At 31.7% G+C, this 16,422-nt stretch overlaps 2 protein-coding genes and 1 long non-coding RNA gene across 3 annotated transcripts; all 3 read left to right on the top strand.

Moving 5' to 3' along the window:
• LOC109841977 lies at nt 2,075-4,066 on the top strand. Its single transcript, XM_020410899.1, has one exon. The coding sequence runs from the start codon at nt 2,075-2,077 to the stop codon at nt 4,064-4,066; it is 1,992 nt and encodes a 663-aa protein (XP_020266488.1).
• On the top strand, nt 4,070-8,035 carry LOC109841978 (ATP-dependent DNA helicase RRM3-like). The gene is made up of 5 exons (XM_020410900.1): nt 4,070-4,928; nt 7,113-7,212; nt 7,300-7,424; nt 7,502-7,583; nt 8,005-8,035. Exons 1-5 carry the CDS (start codon nt 4,070-4,072, stop codon nt 8,033-8,035), a joined length of 1,197 nt encoding a protein of 398 aa, XP_020266489.1.
• LOC109840652 lies at nt 8,423-8,672 on the top strand. Its single transcript, XR_002246972.1, has 2 exons — nt 8,423-8,471; nt 8,556-8,672. It is a non-coding gene; the product is annotated as an uncharacterized LOC109840652 (long non-coding RNA).

Here is a 16,422-nt window from a genome sequence, read left to right on the forward strand (position 1 = left end):
TAAGCCTCCTATGTTTAGTATCATATTTTTAAAACATTGTGTGAAATGATGTGCACTTTTGTAATACACTTTTACGTATAGATTAAATAATTTAACATTTTTTCATATTAATGCAGATATTCTACTTGGTTGGATTTGCCTTGTTTTTTTTTAAACATTTCTGAAGTTGTCGGTGATTCAGGTTAGTTAAGCAACTTTCTTCTCTTTTCTATTTATTTTGTTCATAATGATGGTAACTCTATTTCCTTGTATTTATCTTCTTCTACACTTAACTATTTATTATTATTATTATTATATGACTTTAAAAAACAGAATTAACCTTGGCATATGAGATATTTGTGATTACTGATGCATGTATAGTATACCAAATTTCTCAAAAAAAAAAACCTTAAGTACTATTGAACATCAATTAAAATATACTTATTCTCTCAAATTATATTCACTGCTATACTTATGTTTAATAAAATCAATAATTTAACACTTTAAATTTTTTTTCCTTGTAGAAATTTACATTCTACTTCTTGGATTGCATAATCACTATACATTTGCATAAGAGTACCTTCTTCCAAATGACTTCAAACCAAGGTTTGAATTCAACATAAATATATATTATTATTGCTTTATGTGTATTTGTGTTTATTAATAATATATTTCATTATTTTTTAACAGAAGAACACATTCTAATTTATGAGAGTAGAAACACCAAATATAATCAGTTGAATGTTGATCAGAAGAGAACTTACATTCAGAAGGTCATTGATAATAATATAAAGATGAAAAGAAATGATTTTGCTGGCAGTAGTACCAATAGCAAGGAAAAACGTAAGATTGATTTGTTTTGTGGAGCGCAACAGCGAGAATATGAGCATGGAGGTTTGCATAGATTAATTTTATAATTTATTAAAATAATTACATGATTTTATATATCTAAATTTATTTAACACTAAAAACTATTATTTTTTTCTATGTCAAATTACACATGAATCAGTATGTTCTTTATTACATAAACTACACACTCCAAAGTCTTGTTCATTTTGTGGAGCAAAAAAGTTTGAACATGAGCCACCAACATCCTGTTGTCACAATGGTGAAATCCACCTAGCAGATGTGAATGTTAATGACGAGTTATATGACCTTTATACAGTACAAACCCAAGAGGCAATTGAGTTTCGAAGACAAACCAAAAAGTATAATAGCATTTTCTCATTCACATCATTTGGGGCAAGGTTTGATAGAGAACTTGCATCAAACAGAAAGGGTATTTTCACATTTAGAGCACAAGGACAAATATATCATAACCTCCCCTCTTTAATTCCAGAAGAAAATAAGCCTTCCTACTTTCAACTTTACTTCTACGATACGGAGAATGAGTTGCAAAATCGAATGGGAATATTAGATAATGCAAACATGAGTACGACTACAACTAAAAGATTGATGGATATATTAGAAGGAAACCCATATGCAAAATTTTTGCGGAAACTGAATGATTTTCCATCTCTTGAACACTTAAAGATCATTATAAATAGAGATCCTGCAGTAGATCAACGTGTTTACAACTGGCCAACAGTGGATCAGGTTGCAGCTGTCTGGGTAGAGGGAAATAATGAAAATGTTCCGTATGAGAGAGAAATAGTTATCCATTCACACTCCGGCAAGAAACTCTGGCAAGAATCATCAAGTTAAGCACTATTTTGGTTGTTATGATCCTTTACAGTATCCTTTACTCTTTCCAGGCGGAGATGTTGGATGGCACCAAAATATTAAAAGAAGGGAGAAAAATGATATTCGCCGTTCAAAACAAGTAAATACAACATCTCAAGTGACTTAGCAAACTTTTACATCTGCAGAAGACATATTTAAATGAGAAAGGGAAGGTAAATCATAATTAAAATTGTTTAATAATATTAAAATATTAAAAATTAACTTAACCTACAAACTTGTAGGTGTTAAAGCACCAAAGACAGGAAGCGTCTCATGTCGAGAATATTATTGTTACAAGTTCCAGATAAGAGACACTTGACAATCTACTATATTAACATCGGCTGACCGGTTGTTCCATTAATATGCTGTTGATATGTACATAAAGCTTGAAACAACAAGACTTGATTATTTTAGAAAGAAACAAGCAGAAATCAGAGCAGAGTTATTCCAAGGCATAGTCGATAGTGTAGCTGCTGGGGAAGTAAAAGCATATCAAGTCGGAAAAAGAATAGTGCTGCCATCATTATTTATTGGTGGTCCTAGAGATATGCGTCGTAGATATCTTGATGTAATGTCATTAGTACAACGATTTGGCAAACCAGATTTTTTCATCACAATGACATGCAATCCTGAATGGGAAGAAATCACGGAGGAGCTACATCCAGGACAGACACATAATGATAGACCGGATCTAACCTCAAGGATATTTAGAGCAAAATTGCAAGACCTGAAAGATCAGCTATTTAAAAAGGAAATCTTTGGAAAAGTTGCTGTCCATGTTCATGTCATCGAGTTTCAAAAAAGAGGGTTGCCTCATGCACACATGTTAATTATTCTAATGGGAAAGCACAAAATCGTCTCATCAGATCATTATGATAAGTACGTATCAGCAGAAATTCCAAACCAGTATGAAAATCCAATCCTATATGAACTGGTAAAAAAACATATGATGCATGGCCCTTGTGGAGAGTTAGATATGAAGAATGTTTGCATGCAAAATGGAGAGTGCAAATATCACTACCCTAGAGAGAGCGAGTGCAAATATCACTACCCTAGAGAGTTTTCTCCAAGATCAGTACAAGCGAAAGATGCTTACCCAATTTATAAAAGGAGCAAAAATAATAGAACAATGTTGGTTCGAAACAAAATCCTTAATAATCAATGGGTGGTACCTTACAATCCCTATTTTCTGATACGTTATAACTGTCACATCAATGTTGAAATATGCTCAGGCATAAAAGCAGTGAAATACCTTTATAAGTATATATATAAAGGCCATGATAGAGTGGCAGTAAACATTGAGTATAATGAAGGTGAAAATGTTGTGAATGAAATCAAAAATTTTCAAGATGCAAGATGGGTATCAGTTCAGGAAGCTTTCTGGAGAATATATGAATTCCATCTTAATGAGATATTCCCGGTTGTCATTAACTTACAACTTCACATGCCAAATCATCAATATGTTTTTTATTGGAAACATCAAGACCTATCGAAATTGATTCACTTGGAACATGTCTCCAAGACGATGCTTACAGAATTTTTTACTATGTGTAAAAAAATTAAAGAAGGTAACAAGAAGAAACATGAAAAGGACCACGAAAAGGAGTTATTATATGTGGAATTTCCTGAATGTTATGTTTGGGATTCAACATCAAAATCTTGGAGTCCAAGAAAACAGAGACAAGTGATAGGTCGAATAAACAGGGCTAATCCAATTGAAGAAGAGAGATATTACTTGCGACTATTGCTTACTCACGTTAGGTGTCCAACATCATTTGAGGATCTACTGACGGTAAATGGTATTCATTACAAATCTTTCAAGCAATCAGCCCAGAAATTAGGTCTTTTGGAATATGATGATAGCATAAGAGAGTGCTTAGATGAAGCCATCGTCTTCCAAATGCCAACATCACTTCAACGTTTGTTTGCATCTATATTGGTTCATTGTGAGCCCACAGATGTTAATTGTTTGTGGGATCAATATCTTGATTCATTATCTGAAGACTTCTCAAGGAAACCAAATGCTACTAGAGCTTCGGTGATAAATGATACTCTTCTCAATATTAACTTCTACTTAGAGAGTATGGGAAAGGATATTAAAAAATTTGATTTGCCACCTTTACAAGCAAAAACCATTACAGAGGAAGGTTCATACCCAAGAGAAATAAAAGAAGAGCTAAATGTAGAAATCCCAACTGATGATCTAAATGCTGCAACAAAACTCAACTATGAACAACATACTGCATACACTACAATATTAACACGAGTTGAAGCAAATAAAAGTCGAGTTTTCTTTATTGACGGTCCAGGAAGAACTGGGAAGACTTATTTATATCGTGTTCTACTTGCCACAGTAAGATCGTAAGGTATGATAGCTCTTGCTACAACGATATTAGGTGTCGCAGCTGTAATAATACCTGGTGGAAGAACAACACACTCCAGATTTAAAATCAAAATCCCAACAATAGATTCATCTATGTGTAGTATATCAAAGCAAGATGGGACATCAAAACTCATTAGAATAGCTCGTCTAATAATTTGGGACGAGGCTGCTATGGCTAAACGCGTTACAATTGAAACGTTGGATAGAACACTAAGAGATTTAATGGATCAAGATGAACCATTTGGAGGAAAAGTAATTGTATTTGGTGGTGATTTCAGACAAGTTTTACCAGTGGTGCCTCGATCAACAAGATCACAAACTATCAAAGAAAGTTTAGTAAGCTCACATTTATGGAGCAAAATGATCAAACTACAACTTTCAAAAAATATGAGAGCAAAATCAGACACAACATTCAGTGAATTTCTTCTTAGGATTGGGAATGGAGATGAACCAACAGTGACACAGGATCTCATAAAACTGCCTAATGCAATGTTGATCCAGAATCAAGGTGACGACCTACCGGAAGATTCTCTCATAAATTCAATTTTTCCATCTTTAGATGAAAATTTCAAGTCTATTGACTATATGAAAGATAGAGCTATCCTTGCAACAAAAAATGAATATGTTGACATGTTAAATGATAGACTAATAAAAAGGTTTCCAGGAGAAGGAAAAGATTTCTATAGCTTTGATGAAGCAGTTGATGACACTAATCATCATTACCAAGAAGAATTTTTGAACACTCTGCTCCCTAATGGATTACCACCACACAAGCTCATGTTGAAAAAATATTGTCTAATTATTTTACTAAGGAACTTGGATCCAACTAATGGACTGTGCAACGGTACAAGAATGGTATGTCAAGAATTTAACTACAATGTAATTCAAGCTAAAATCACAATGGGCCAACATGCTGGAAAAGAAGTTTTCTTGCTAAGAATACCATTATCACCAGCAGAAGATGAAGGATTACCATTCAAGTTCAAACGCAAACAATTTCCCATAAGATTATGTTTTGCAATGACAATTAATAAATCCCAAGGGTAAACAATACCTAACGTAGGTATTTATCTACCTGAACCAGTGTTCTCTCATGGATAATTATATGTTGCTTTATCGCGGGGTACTTCTATGATGACAACCAAGGTCTTAATAACATCAGATGGAAAATTTGCAGAAGAGGAACAATACACAAAGAATGTTGTGTACAAGGAAGTTCTCCAGCCAAAGGACCACGAGGAATAATTCAAATGACCAATAACATTTTTGAAGGTTAGGAATTTATATAATAAGTAGCTGCAATTTTATTAAAGTTTTTTTCTTAAAAATATTAAAAAAAATTACAATTCATTATTACATCATTCACTCTGTTCGTTCAAAATCATTTACTAATCAAAATTAAAATAAATTTAAACATTGTAAATAATATTAATTAATAATTCAAATTACTATAATTAGTGTCACATCTTTGATATAAAAATAGTCTCATTTTATTTTCTTTTGAGTTTATTTTGTACTTCAGATGCGTTGTTATTTATATATAACAAACTATTCAAAATCTTGCAGGAATAATGTCATCCACCAACGAAGCACCAATTCCACACATCCAAATACGCCAACTAAAAAAGTTTCAAAGAGAGTGGACCATTCATGTTGTTATCCTAAGAACTATTGAGTCATCTTATGAGAACAACAAAGGGTCAGGAAAACTACTAAAAATTATTTTTGCCGACTCAGTGGTAATGTAGCAAAATTCTACATGCTATAATTCTATTGATAATGGTTTATACTTATTCTTAAATAAAGTAATACATACAATGTTTAAGTACAATATGCATCACTTTTTATCATGCCATAGCAATCGTTATTTTAAATCTATGCAGATCCTTCTCAATTTTTTTAAAAATTTATAAATTATAAATATAAATTAAATTATAATTGTTGATGCTTATTCTTATATTAATTATTATCACCTTACTATGTATAAGATCATATAAAAAAATTTGTGCATTTATTAAAGAGGTAAGCAACATTTAATTCATTTTTGCAAATTTTATACAACAAATATCATGGTTTCTTCCTAATTCTACGTAAATTAATTGTCTACATATGTCTAACAATATAAGCAAACAAATAATTGGAATATGACATCAACACAACATTGTATACACACCGCAGCAAAATAGTTATTATTTAGACTAAATTTTTAATAAGCATATTTACCATAAATTTATTATTTAGTTGCATGATCAAGCTAAATTTTGAGTATATTAATTTATCATGTTAGTCCCTCAACTTAGTTGGTGTTGCAAAACTTTGGTGGAATTGTTTATACAAGTAGCGCCTATTGGAATTGTTTACAAAGAGCTAATCCGTATAAACAATTAAATTTGTTAATTGAGATCAATTGACTTATTAGTAAGTAGTAGAAATTCTAATTCAATAACATGTAACTTTATATAAATAAGGTTAGTTTTTTTGATGAATTAAAAGGTAATTTTTTATGGACCTGAAGATTATGGATACCTTTTAGTAAAATCTATAGAATGATTAGTTAAAAGTTTCCCACATAAAACTACATTTATACATAACTTACGTCATCTATTACTTATCTTATTTATCTTAGGCTTAAATGAATGTTAATGTATTAGTTATTTGTGAAATAATATTATTAATATTTGCAGGGGGAAAAATACAAGGTATTATGTTTGGAGAAACTATTGAAATGTATAAGCACATGCTTCAAAAGAATCATGTTGTTTACATCTCAAATGGAGAAGTCAAACCAATAAACCCGTTTTATGGAAATGTACATGAGTCAATTGAGTTGACATTGACTAAGAACATTTCTATCAAAGAATCAAAAGTAGAGTTTTAATTTGATAAGATATTAAATAACTTTATCTCAATCAAAGACACAATTTCCAACGAGGATACAAGGAATATAAGTAAGTATTTGTAAACACCTTTTATTTTTAATTTAAAAATTTATACATGAATTTTAAACTTATTATAAATTTATGTGCAGATGTTCTTGCAATAATAGCAAATGTCAAGCCTATGATCAAGTACGTTACAAGATATAATAAGGCGGACACAAGACAAGACATCATTATAGTAGACAAAGAGTATACACCCATGCTTTTATTTCACAATAAATTAATTATTCAAAATATAATATATTAACCTAAAATTGTCTAACTTTTTTTACACAGTGAGATAACATTGTCTGTAACTTTATTCGGAGATTTAGCGGGTAATGAAGGTTCAATTATTGAAGAAAATATGCATGAGACAACTATAATAGCGCTATCAGATTTTAAAATATCATTGTACAAAGGTAACATTTTTTATTATTGAATTATAAATTATTTATCAATAAATATCAAATTCTAATTATAACTATTATATATGCAGGGGAGATGTGCATGACTTTGCAAATTGCATCAACAATATGTATCAACCCTGAAATACAACTTGCTAAAGACATGCAAGAATGGTAATTCAAATAAAAAATATAACTTAATAAATTAAAATTTAAATATTTTTAAAATTTTATACATGGCTCTTTCAAAAGACAAGATCAAGACTAATGGTGCTCCGTCAAGGCTATTTAAAAATACAGCGAAAATGAATATTGTTGACATTATGCAAGCTTCACAAGAATCATCAAAGGTATGATATTAAAAATCCTACTATAAAATATTAATGAATCAAGAGCTTCAGTTTCAAAACAAGCTGATATAAATAGATCTTGTTTCATTGATGTTTCAAATACATTTACAATTATTACTTTTACATTAATTTTTAAAAAAAATCATTTTTACTATATTTTTTCAATTATTTTATAATTTCTTATTTTATTTACTAAATATATGTAAACTAAGATTATAACTAACTAAATTTTTACAAATCTACAGGCACAATATGGCAGCTTTACTGGAAAAATAAGTAATATCTTAAATAGACATGAGGCTTGGTATTACTCATGCAAAGGCTGCAATAAAAAAGTAGACAAAACTATTTATGACAAATGTCAAAATTATCAAAAAAACAATGAAGACAGTATATCGAGGTAAAGTACTATCAATTACTCATGAAAGAAAAATATAAAGATTAAATATAAAAATATCATCTGATCTCATGAAAGAAAAATATAAAGATTAAATATAAAAATATCATCTGATGCACAATGATAATACAAAATGTAGGTATGTTGTTAAAATCATAAAAATATCATCTGATGCACAATGATAATACAAAATGTAGGTATGTTGTTAAAATCATAGTGGAAGATAAAAGAGATAATGCAAGAGTCACACTTTTTGACGCAGCAGAAACTTTAATAGGATGCAATGCTCAAAAATTCATGGATGATATAAAAGAGGTAACTTCTTACTTTATTATATTTTATACATATAAAACAATATGTTTCATGTATAAGATCTTAATTTTTTCCTCATTAAAACAGAAAAAAATCAGAGTTCATTCTTTCAAAAGTTTGTTCTCAACATCGGAAAGACATACAAGTTCCTTGTAAAGTTGGATGAGAACTCAAAGGATGAACGTGCACAAGGAAAGATAATAGCATAAGAAATCCAAATCTAAGAAGACATCACAATCAACATTGATGATGATGATTCAGTTCTTGATTTACCAAAAAAGAAGATAAAGGTGGAGAATGGTTGATCAAGGGCCCACAAAAAAAACCATGAATGTTTTTTAATTTTAATTACATTTACAAATTGGTTGAAGGATTTTAAATGAGCTTTTCATATGTTTTTAAGATTATGAATAGATGAATTTAATTTGTTAGGATAATTTATTATTTATACGCATATGCTCATATAGTTGTTTGATAACTATTGCATGCTTTGATTGTTATTGCAGTTATTAACTTAAATTTAACATTCAATTATGTGAATATAAATACATATTCAGAGAATAATTCACTTTATTACTTTAAATTTGCATGTCAACTATTTTTTACTTATCTATACTGCACACAAACTATTGTTGATGAGTCATTTGCAAGAAATATGATGACTAAGCACAGCTTCCTGAACCTGTTGAGATGAAACAATAGCTTTCTATAGAGAAGGTAGCTAATTTTACAAAATTGTTATTGTAATTTATTTCTTTTAGTAGCCCAAATTTATTTGTATCTGTTTTATGACATGGCCAGGTTCTCAGTGTTTTTAAAAGAATAATCAATGAAGATTGCCTACTACTAGGTTTCATACCGATAGATGATCGTCCGGATTGGATGATATTACAACTTCTTCCTATTCAACCACCTACTATAAGACCATCTGTTATGATTAACAGCTCTGCTAGAAGTGAGGTAGGTTTGTTCTGTTTTACAAAATGAGGTTTAACCTGTATAGCGTTACAAAACCATTGCATCACATTTCTTTTTCCTTTTTACTACAAACTATTCATGCTTGAAGAAATATATCTTAATCATGAAATTTTTGTCAAAACTATTAATATACATGAAAATCCATTTGCGAACCCTTTTTCTTTAACATATTTCTATAGTATAAATTCAACTATAATGTTACTGGGACGCCTGTCGTTCAACTTGGTTTGCATGATTTCATCAAGATTGTGTTTCAGAACACTGAAAACACAATGCAATCTTTGCATTTTGATGGATATAGTTTCTCGGTTGTTGGGTAAGTCATTTTGTTCCTCTTATCTTATTATTATTATTTTTTGGTTCAATATGACATAGTTCACATTATACTTATGCACGTTAAGTTCATTTCTTCAACAATGGACAAAGGTAACATTTTTTTGTGGACGGTGATCAATTTAGGATTCAATACCTTTGAATAAATCATGTGATCAATTTAGGATTCAATACCTGTGGACGGTGATCAATTTAGGATTCAATACCTTTGAATAAATCATGTGATCAATTTAGGATTCAATACCTTTGAAAAAATCATGGGTGAAGATAGTTACCTTTGAATAAATCATGTGATCAATTTAGGATTCAATACCTTTGAAAAAATCATGGGTGAAGATAGTCCGATATTTGAACAAAGTTTTGACAAACAAATTATCAAGTAGTTTGTCCCTCTCCTGAGTAGTCAAATATTATAGGTTGTGAGGACATCTGTGGTGTGATCCGCATGAGCAGAAGGCTATACTTGGTGAACTTACAATTTTTTCTTCTTCTTCATTTGTGCAACTACGGAGGAGTCGAAGTATTTCAAGGCATCATCCACTCTCCCTTCTTTGAAACATGCATCAACCAAAAAGTCATAGGTAACTACATCTGGGTATACTAACCTTTTGGGCATCTCATCAAACAGCTTCTCTGCCTACGAGACCACCCCATTGTCGCACAACTTTCCAATTACATTGTTAAAGCAACCAACATCCATATGCAGGGGCTTTCTACCAGTTCTGTGGAAAACCTCAATCGCCTCATCAAACTTCTGCAGATCGAATTTCCAATTCACCATAATATTATATGTTTCAGTATTAAGAGCCAAATAGGCTGGATGATTATGTCTATCTAGCATATTCTGAAATAGCTTGTTAGCTTCTTTATCCTTATCATGCTTCAATAGAGTAGTAAGTAATAAATTGCAAGTGGCAGGGGCCATATTGAACTGTCGGTCAATGAGCGATTGGTAATTTTCCATTGCCTCCTTGTCCTTTCCTTGCTTATTTGTCTGATAGGATATTGTTTGCATATGTTGGATGATTGTGAAAAAATATGCTTCCAGAATTTGCATTGGACAATTTCGCCCCCTTTTTTTTGCCTTGCTAGAAATGTTCAATACAATCCATAGAAAAGTTTCAATTTAGTTCATATATAGTAATTTCAAGTATGAGATTGACATTCTATTGCAATATCAAGAAGGAAGTCTATTCTGCAAGTAACTTTGCAAGATATTATCAAATGATATATGAATGCAAACTTACACTAAAAGTGCAATGAGATGCAAAGATATATTGTCAGTTGTTTTAATTGGGTATTCTATATTTTATGTAGCCATAATTTACTCTCATGTCAATAACATTTTAGTTCTTAATGTTGACAAATGTGCAATAAAAAGACTAATTACTTAAAAAGGGTCAAGATCCTATATCATAACTTAGTTTTTAAACTATCTTGGTGTTAAATATACATGACAATCTATCAGCCAATTCATGTTAACAATTATTATGTAATAAATATTGCAATGAGTAATAAACTTGATGTATTCACGATACTTATAGATGCAACCAATGTTGTATTATTGCCCAATCAATCAATAAATGTAATTTAATTGTTCAAATGTTGAATGTTTAGATTATGTCTATATGTTTTAAAACCTAGAAAACTAAAAACCAATCCTAACCCTACATTCTATCTCATCCAATGGTCAAGATTGAAAATGACAGAATTGAAAATAAATACACATCAGCTGACAAAATACCAGTAAAAGGGGTAATTTAGGAAAGAGTTGTTAATGAAACACGCTGTAATTAATTAGAAAAAGCTGTCAAACACTTCTTTTCACGAACAAGTCGATTCAGTTTCACTCTATCTTGAATCCAGTTTCATCTTCTCTCTACCCAAACAACTAAACTCTTCACATTCCGTCGATTTGTCAACACTTAGGTTTCTTTCAACATCTCATTACAACTCGAACGAAGACGAACAGCAAGCCTTCGACGATCGAGTTGAAGAAAAACAACTCAGAGACTCCAAAACCCTCATCTTCAAGAAGAGGTAAAACGATTCCAACCCTCGTATTAAAAATGTAAATTTTTATCAAAGTTTGAACATTTTTCATAGATTTAGTGAGGAAAGTTTCGAAATTTAGACATGAATCACTTGCATGTTGTTGAATACTTTTTTATTTTATTTTTTTAGCTTTATAAAATGTTATCGATGCATGTTCTACTTTAGGGTTTTTATTTTTTACATTTTCCTTGATCTTGTTAGAATAAGTTAAGTTTTTTTTAATATTGTAAGATGTTTTCATTTGTCCTAAATGGGTAGCGATTAATTTTGGTTGTCTGGATTTTGCAATATGCACTGTAGTTAAATCTCCTCGATTCACTTGAGTGAATCGAGATTCACTGCGGTGAATCGAGTTTCACTAGAATGAATCGCGATTCATTGGATGAATCTCTATTCACTCAATTGAATCGCTATTTAGTGGAGTCAATTTGTATTCACTCAAACATAGAGAATCTCGATTCACTAATGTGAATCCTGATACTTCGTAGAGAATTGAGATTCATATATTGGATGTTATTACCAGTTACAGAAAAATGATTGCTCTTTAAACTTCAACTTTATCATGATTGTTTGTTTGTTTGTAAAAAATAACAAATATGATCCGAGGCCGAGTATATAGGATGAAAACTTTCCAAAATATGATCCGAGGCCGAGTATATAGGATGGAAAAATTATATGCTGAAACAATGTATGGTATGTCATGGAGTTGGGGGACGAGACACTGAAACAATGTATGGTATGTCATGGAGTTGGTTTCATATCATTGAATGTAGATTCAATTTGCTGAAGCTCTATACATTTTGTTGAATCTGGATTCACTTTGCTGAATCTCAATACATTTTGTTGAATCTCGATTCACTTGAGTGAATCGAGATTCACTGTAGTGAATCGAGATTCACTTGAGTGAATCTCGATTCACTACAGTGAATCGAGATTGACTACAGTGATTCAATGGAGTGAATTGAGATTCACTCAAGTGAATCACGATTTAGTGGAGTGAAACGAGATTCATTTCAGCGAATCGCTATTCACTGGAGTGAATCGCGATTCATATTATAATATCTTGATTCAATAATGTGATTCCACCTTCATGCTTGCCATGCATTATTCAAAGGCTGGTCTCATTAAAAAATGAATTGTCATCGGTTTAGCAGGTCTATGATCTAGCTCAAGGAACAAACAAACAACATGTGTTGAGAGTGTTGAGGTATTTACACCTATACCTCAACAGAGGACAACACGCACTGTGAACATGCCCAGCAGTGACGATGACTTCATCAACCCCCCAAATAATCCTACCGGTGAGGAAACATCAAAGCGTACAAGGGATGAATGTTAGACCCTAGAGGGGGGGGGGTGATTAGGGTCTTATAATCTAATCCGATTTTATGCCAATAAAAATTAATTAATGAGTTATCCTAGCAAGTATCAAATACAACAATGTACATGAGCTAGGATAAGCAATATGAACAACAAGATATATCCTAACAAAGAGATATAGGCAATGTATGTGCAAGGATATATAAACTCAAGGGTAAACAATCTAAACTAGATAGTGGGCAATATAATCAACAAGCAATATACAAAGACGATATAAGATATGAACATAAAAGTAAGTGCGCTAATGCAATCACAAACAAACAATATGATTACGGAGTTCGGTCCCCACGACCTACGTCTCCGCTCCTCACCTCGAGGAGATCTCCACTATCACAACCGGGTTTTCTACGTTCACCCGAACAACGTTTACACCTCACAATACAATCACTATGCAATCACACCTCACACACTAAGTGTGGGTCCTAGCCCGTGTCCTCCTCCTCAAGTGCTCGGTTACAACCTCTCCCTAGGCACGTCAACCGATGCCACTCCTCTTGGATTCGACCCCGTCTCTCACCACACACTTCTCTCGGTATACAAGTGTATTACAAGTGAATCCTCACAATTAAGTACAATATAACAAATGATTGTTCTCTCTAACAAGGTGAGAACTCAATTTGGCTCAACTCAATGTCACACTATCCCACAACCTAATTATATAATGTATGCAAATACATTAAGCTCAAAGGTTGTGTGTGTAAACAAAGAGTAAATCAAATCAAACTAAACTCAATATAAAACTAGCTTTAATAGAAATGATAATCAACAAATAATTATAAATAAAATCTAGAGTTGAGTTTAGGAAAACTTCTCTAGATCAAGATGGAGAGATGGAGATATGAGCCCAAACAAGAAGATAATCTCCTCCACTTGTGAAAACCAAAACAGCTTTAAACCAAACCCTTAAACAAGCTTAAAACAAGCTTAAACCCTTTTTCAAACCCTTGTTTAAAAACTTCTTAGCTATATTGAAAAAGAACAGCAATAGGGTATTTATACCCACTTGAAATCTCAGCCAAAACTCCCCAAAACAAAAGACCAAAAACCCCAGCCAACGGTAACAAAACTAGCCATTGGAAACAGTCAGACTGAGCGGCGGGGGGCAAAAAACCTAGCCATTGGAAACAGTCAGACTGAGCGGCGGTCGACCGGAAATTCTTGTGGTCGACCGCGATCTAGGTTCCAGTCTAAGAATCGAGCTGGAACTACGTCGGTCGACCGGTGCGGTCGACCGATGGAGCTCTCGGTCGACCGCACTGGTCGACCGACCAACTCTCTGCTGCATGGTGATGAAAGAACAAATGATCGGTCGACCGGTGCGGTTGCAGGAAAAACAGGTTTTAGAAGCTGTTTTTAAGACTTTTGAAAATATGTTAAAAATAACAAATGAAGTCCAAAAATAATGAAACTTTAGGAAATATATATAAACATGAAAACAAACATGTTACAAAAAGAATTTTCCAAATTGTATTTTCCGTTTGTGAAAAATCATTATTTTACAAAATAGTCCAAAACATGAAAATATAAACATGTGAATTTTGACATTTTGGCTAAACCATGTTTTAAAACTTTGCACAATGATTATATAGACTTAATAAAGTATGTATATGATTATTGTTAAGTCCAAAAACTAAGAATATAATATTTTCACAAAATTACATATTCTATGTAATAAATACCAAAACACAATAGTAAATATGAAACATGTGATTTCATATTTATAAGCATAAAAACTCAAAACTATGTATGTATATATATAAAACTATATATATGCATAGAAACCAAAACTTGTGTATATATATATAACTATATATATATACAAAGAAACCAATAAATGTGTATGTATATGATATTGAGCTTAACGTACTTAACACACATAATATAACACCTAAACTAAAGTTACCCAAGCAATGATCTTGATCTTCATTGTAGCTCAATTTGGTACACGTTACGGATGAAGCTAAAACTTGGATCTTGAACTTGAATTGTACGATGCTTCACTCCACAATTCCGCCAATCTCCTCTTGATATGATCGTGTAGGCTTAATCCATCCAACCTCCAACTACGTTGTTTGTCTACAATACATAGGAATGCACAAACACTAGACAAACAACATTAGTAGTAAATTGTTTGTAAATCATCATCAAAACAAGAAGGCCAACAATCTCCCCCTTTTTGATGATGACAAACAATTTACAAAAAGAAACATATGCATGAAGTAAATGAATATATAATGTACAATTCACATGCATATAAACAAGAAAGATTATACTCACAGTATTTCTCCCTCTTTGACAACATCAAAAAGGGGACAAAGGTATGAAGAGAGCGAAAGCTCCCCCTATCAATAAGCATGGGTGAGTACAAAGCAAATATAGGGAATAGCTCCCCCTATCAAAAAGCCATATGAAATATAAGCAATAAAAGATCATGGCAAACATGTGAGCAAGCATAAATAATATGCCAAAAATCACTCACATTTAAGAGATAATGAGAACATATATAAATATATCAAGATGAACATATTGTCTCATATCATAAAAGCCAATGTATAAAATAGATTTGTGAAATCAAAAGAAGAGAAACATGAGAATCGTGTAAAAAGTTTTTAAATAAAAACAAATCAACCAATTTAAATCATAAATCAAAGTTTAAATCATAAAACCAAATCATCATTGATTTTCAAAAATCAAGAGAGGCAACTCTATCTAGCTCTTGAGCTAGTATTAACCCATATGAATATTTTAGCATCCGGTAAACATGATTTGGGAATCAACACCTAATAACTCCGGAGGGTTATATAAGTACAAACCTCTCATCAAAACAAAACAAATAATCATGAAAACAAAAGATTTTATCAATTATAAATTGTTTTCATATAAAAAGATTTCAAAGCATAATTTTCAAAACCAAGACAAAGAAGGATAAAAACATTAAAATTCTTAGTTTGAAAATCAAATTTGTTTTGGTATCCAAGAACTTTTGGTACCAAAAGATTTAGGGACATGATCCCTATCATTTAAGCTCAAGGCCCTAGGGTTATGAACCCTCTTAGGCACATATGGTGCACTAACATGGTCAAAACAATATTCATTCAAATGACCCTTCCGATTATAATTTGTGCAATGAAAGAGATCCATTTGTTTTTGTGGACCATTAGCTCGTGCACGGGAATCATTTGCAAATAAAGATTTTCTTTTAAAATTA

Source organism: Asparagus officinalis, chromosome 5, assembly GCF_001876935.1.
Source record: "Asparagus officinalis chromosome 5, Aspof.V1, whole genome shotgun sequence".
Lineage (NCBI taxonomy): Eukaryota > Viridiplantae > Streptophyta > Magnoliopsida > Asparagales > Asparagaceae > Asparagus > Asparagus officinalis.

Coding starts and splice junctions, on each gene's coding strand:
- LOC109841978 (XM_020410900.1), top strand. CDS start 4,070: ATGATAGCTCTTGCTACAACGATATTAGGTGTCGCAGCTGTAATAATA. Junction 4,929..7,112: donor AACTAATGGACTGTGCAACG/GTACAAGAATGG, acceptor ATTTATGTGCAG/ATGTTCTTGCAATAATAGCA. Junction 7,584..8,004: donor GCTAAAGACATGCAAGAATG/GTAATTCAAATA, acceptor ACAAATCTACAG/GCACAATATGGCAGCTTTAC.
- LOC109841977 (XM_020410899.1), top strand. CDS start 2,075: ATGTACATAAAGCTTGAAACAACAAGACTTGATTATTTTAGAAAGAAA.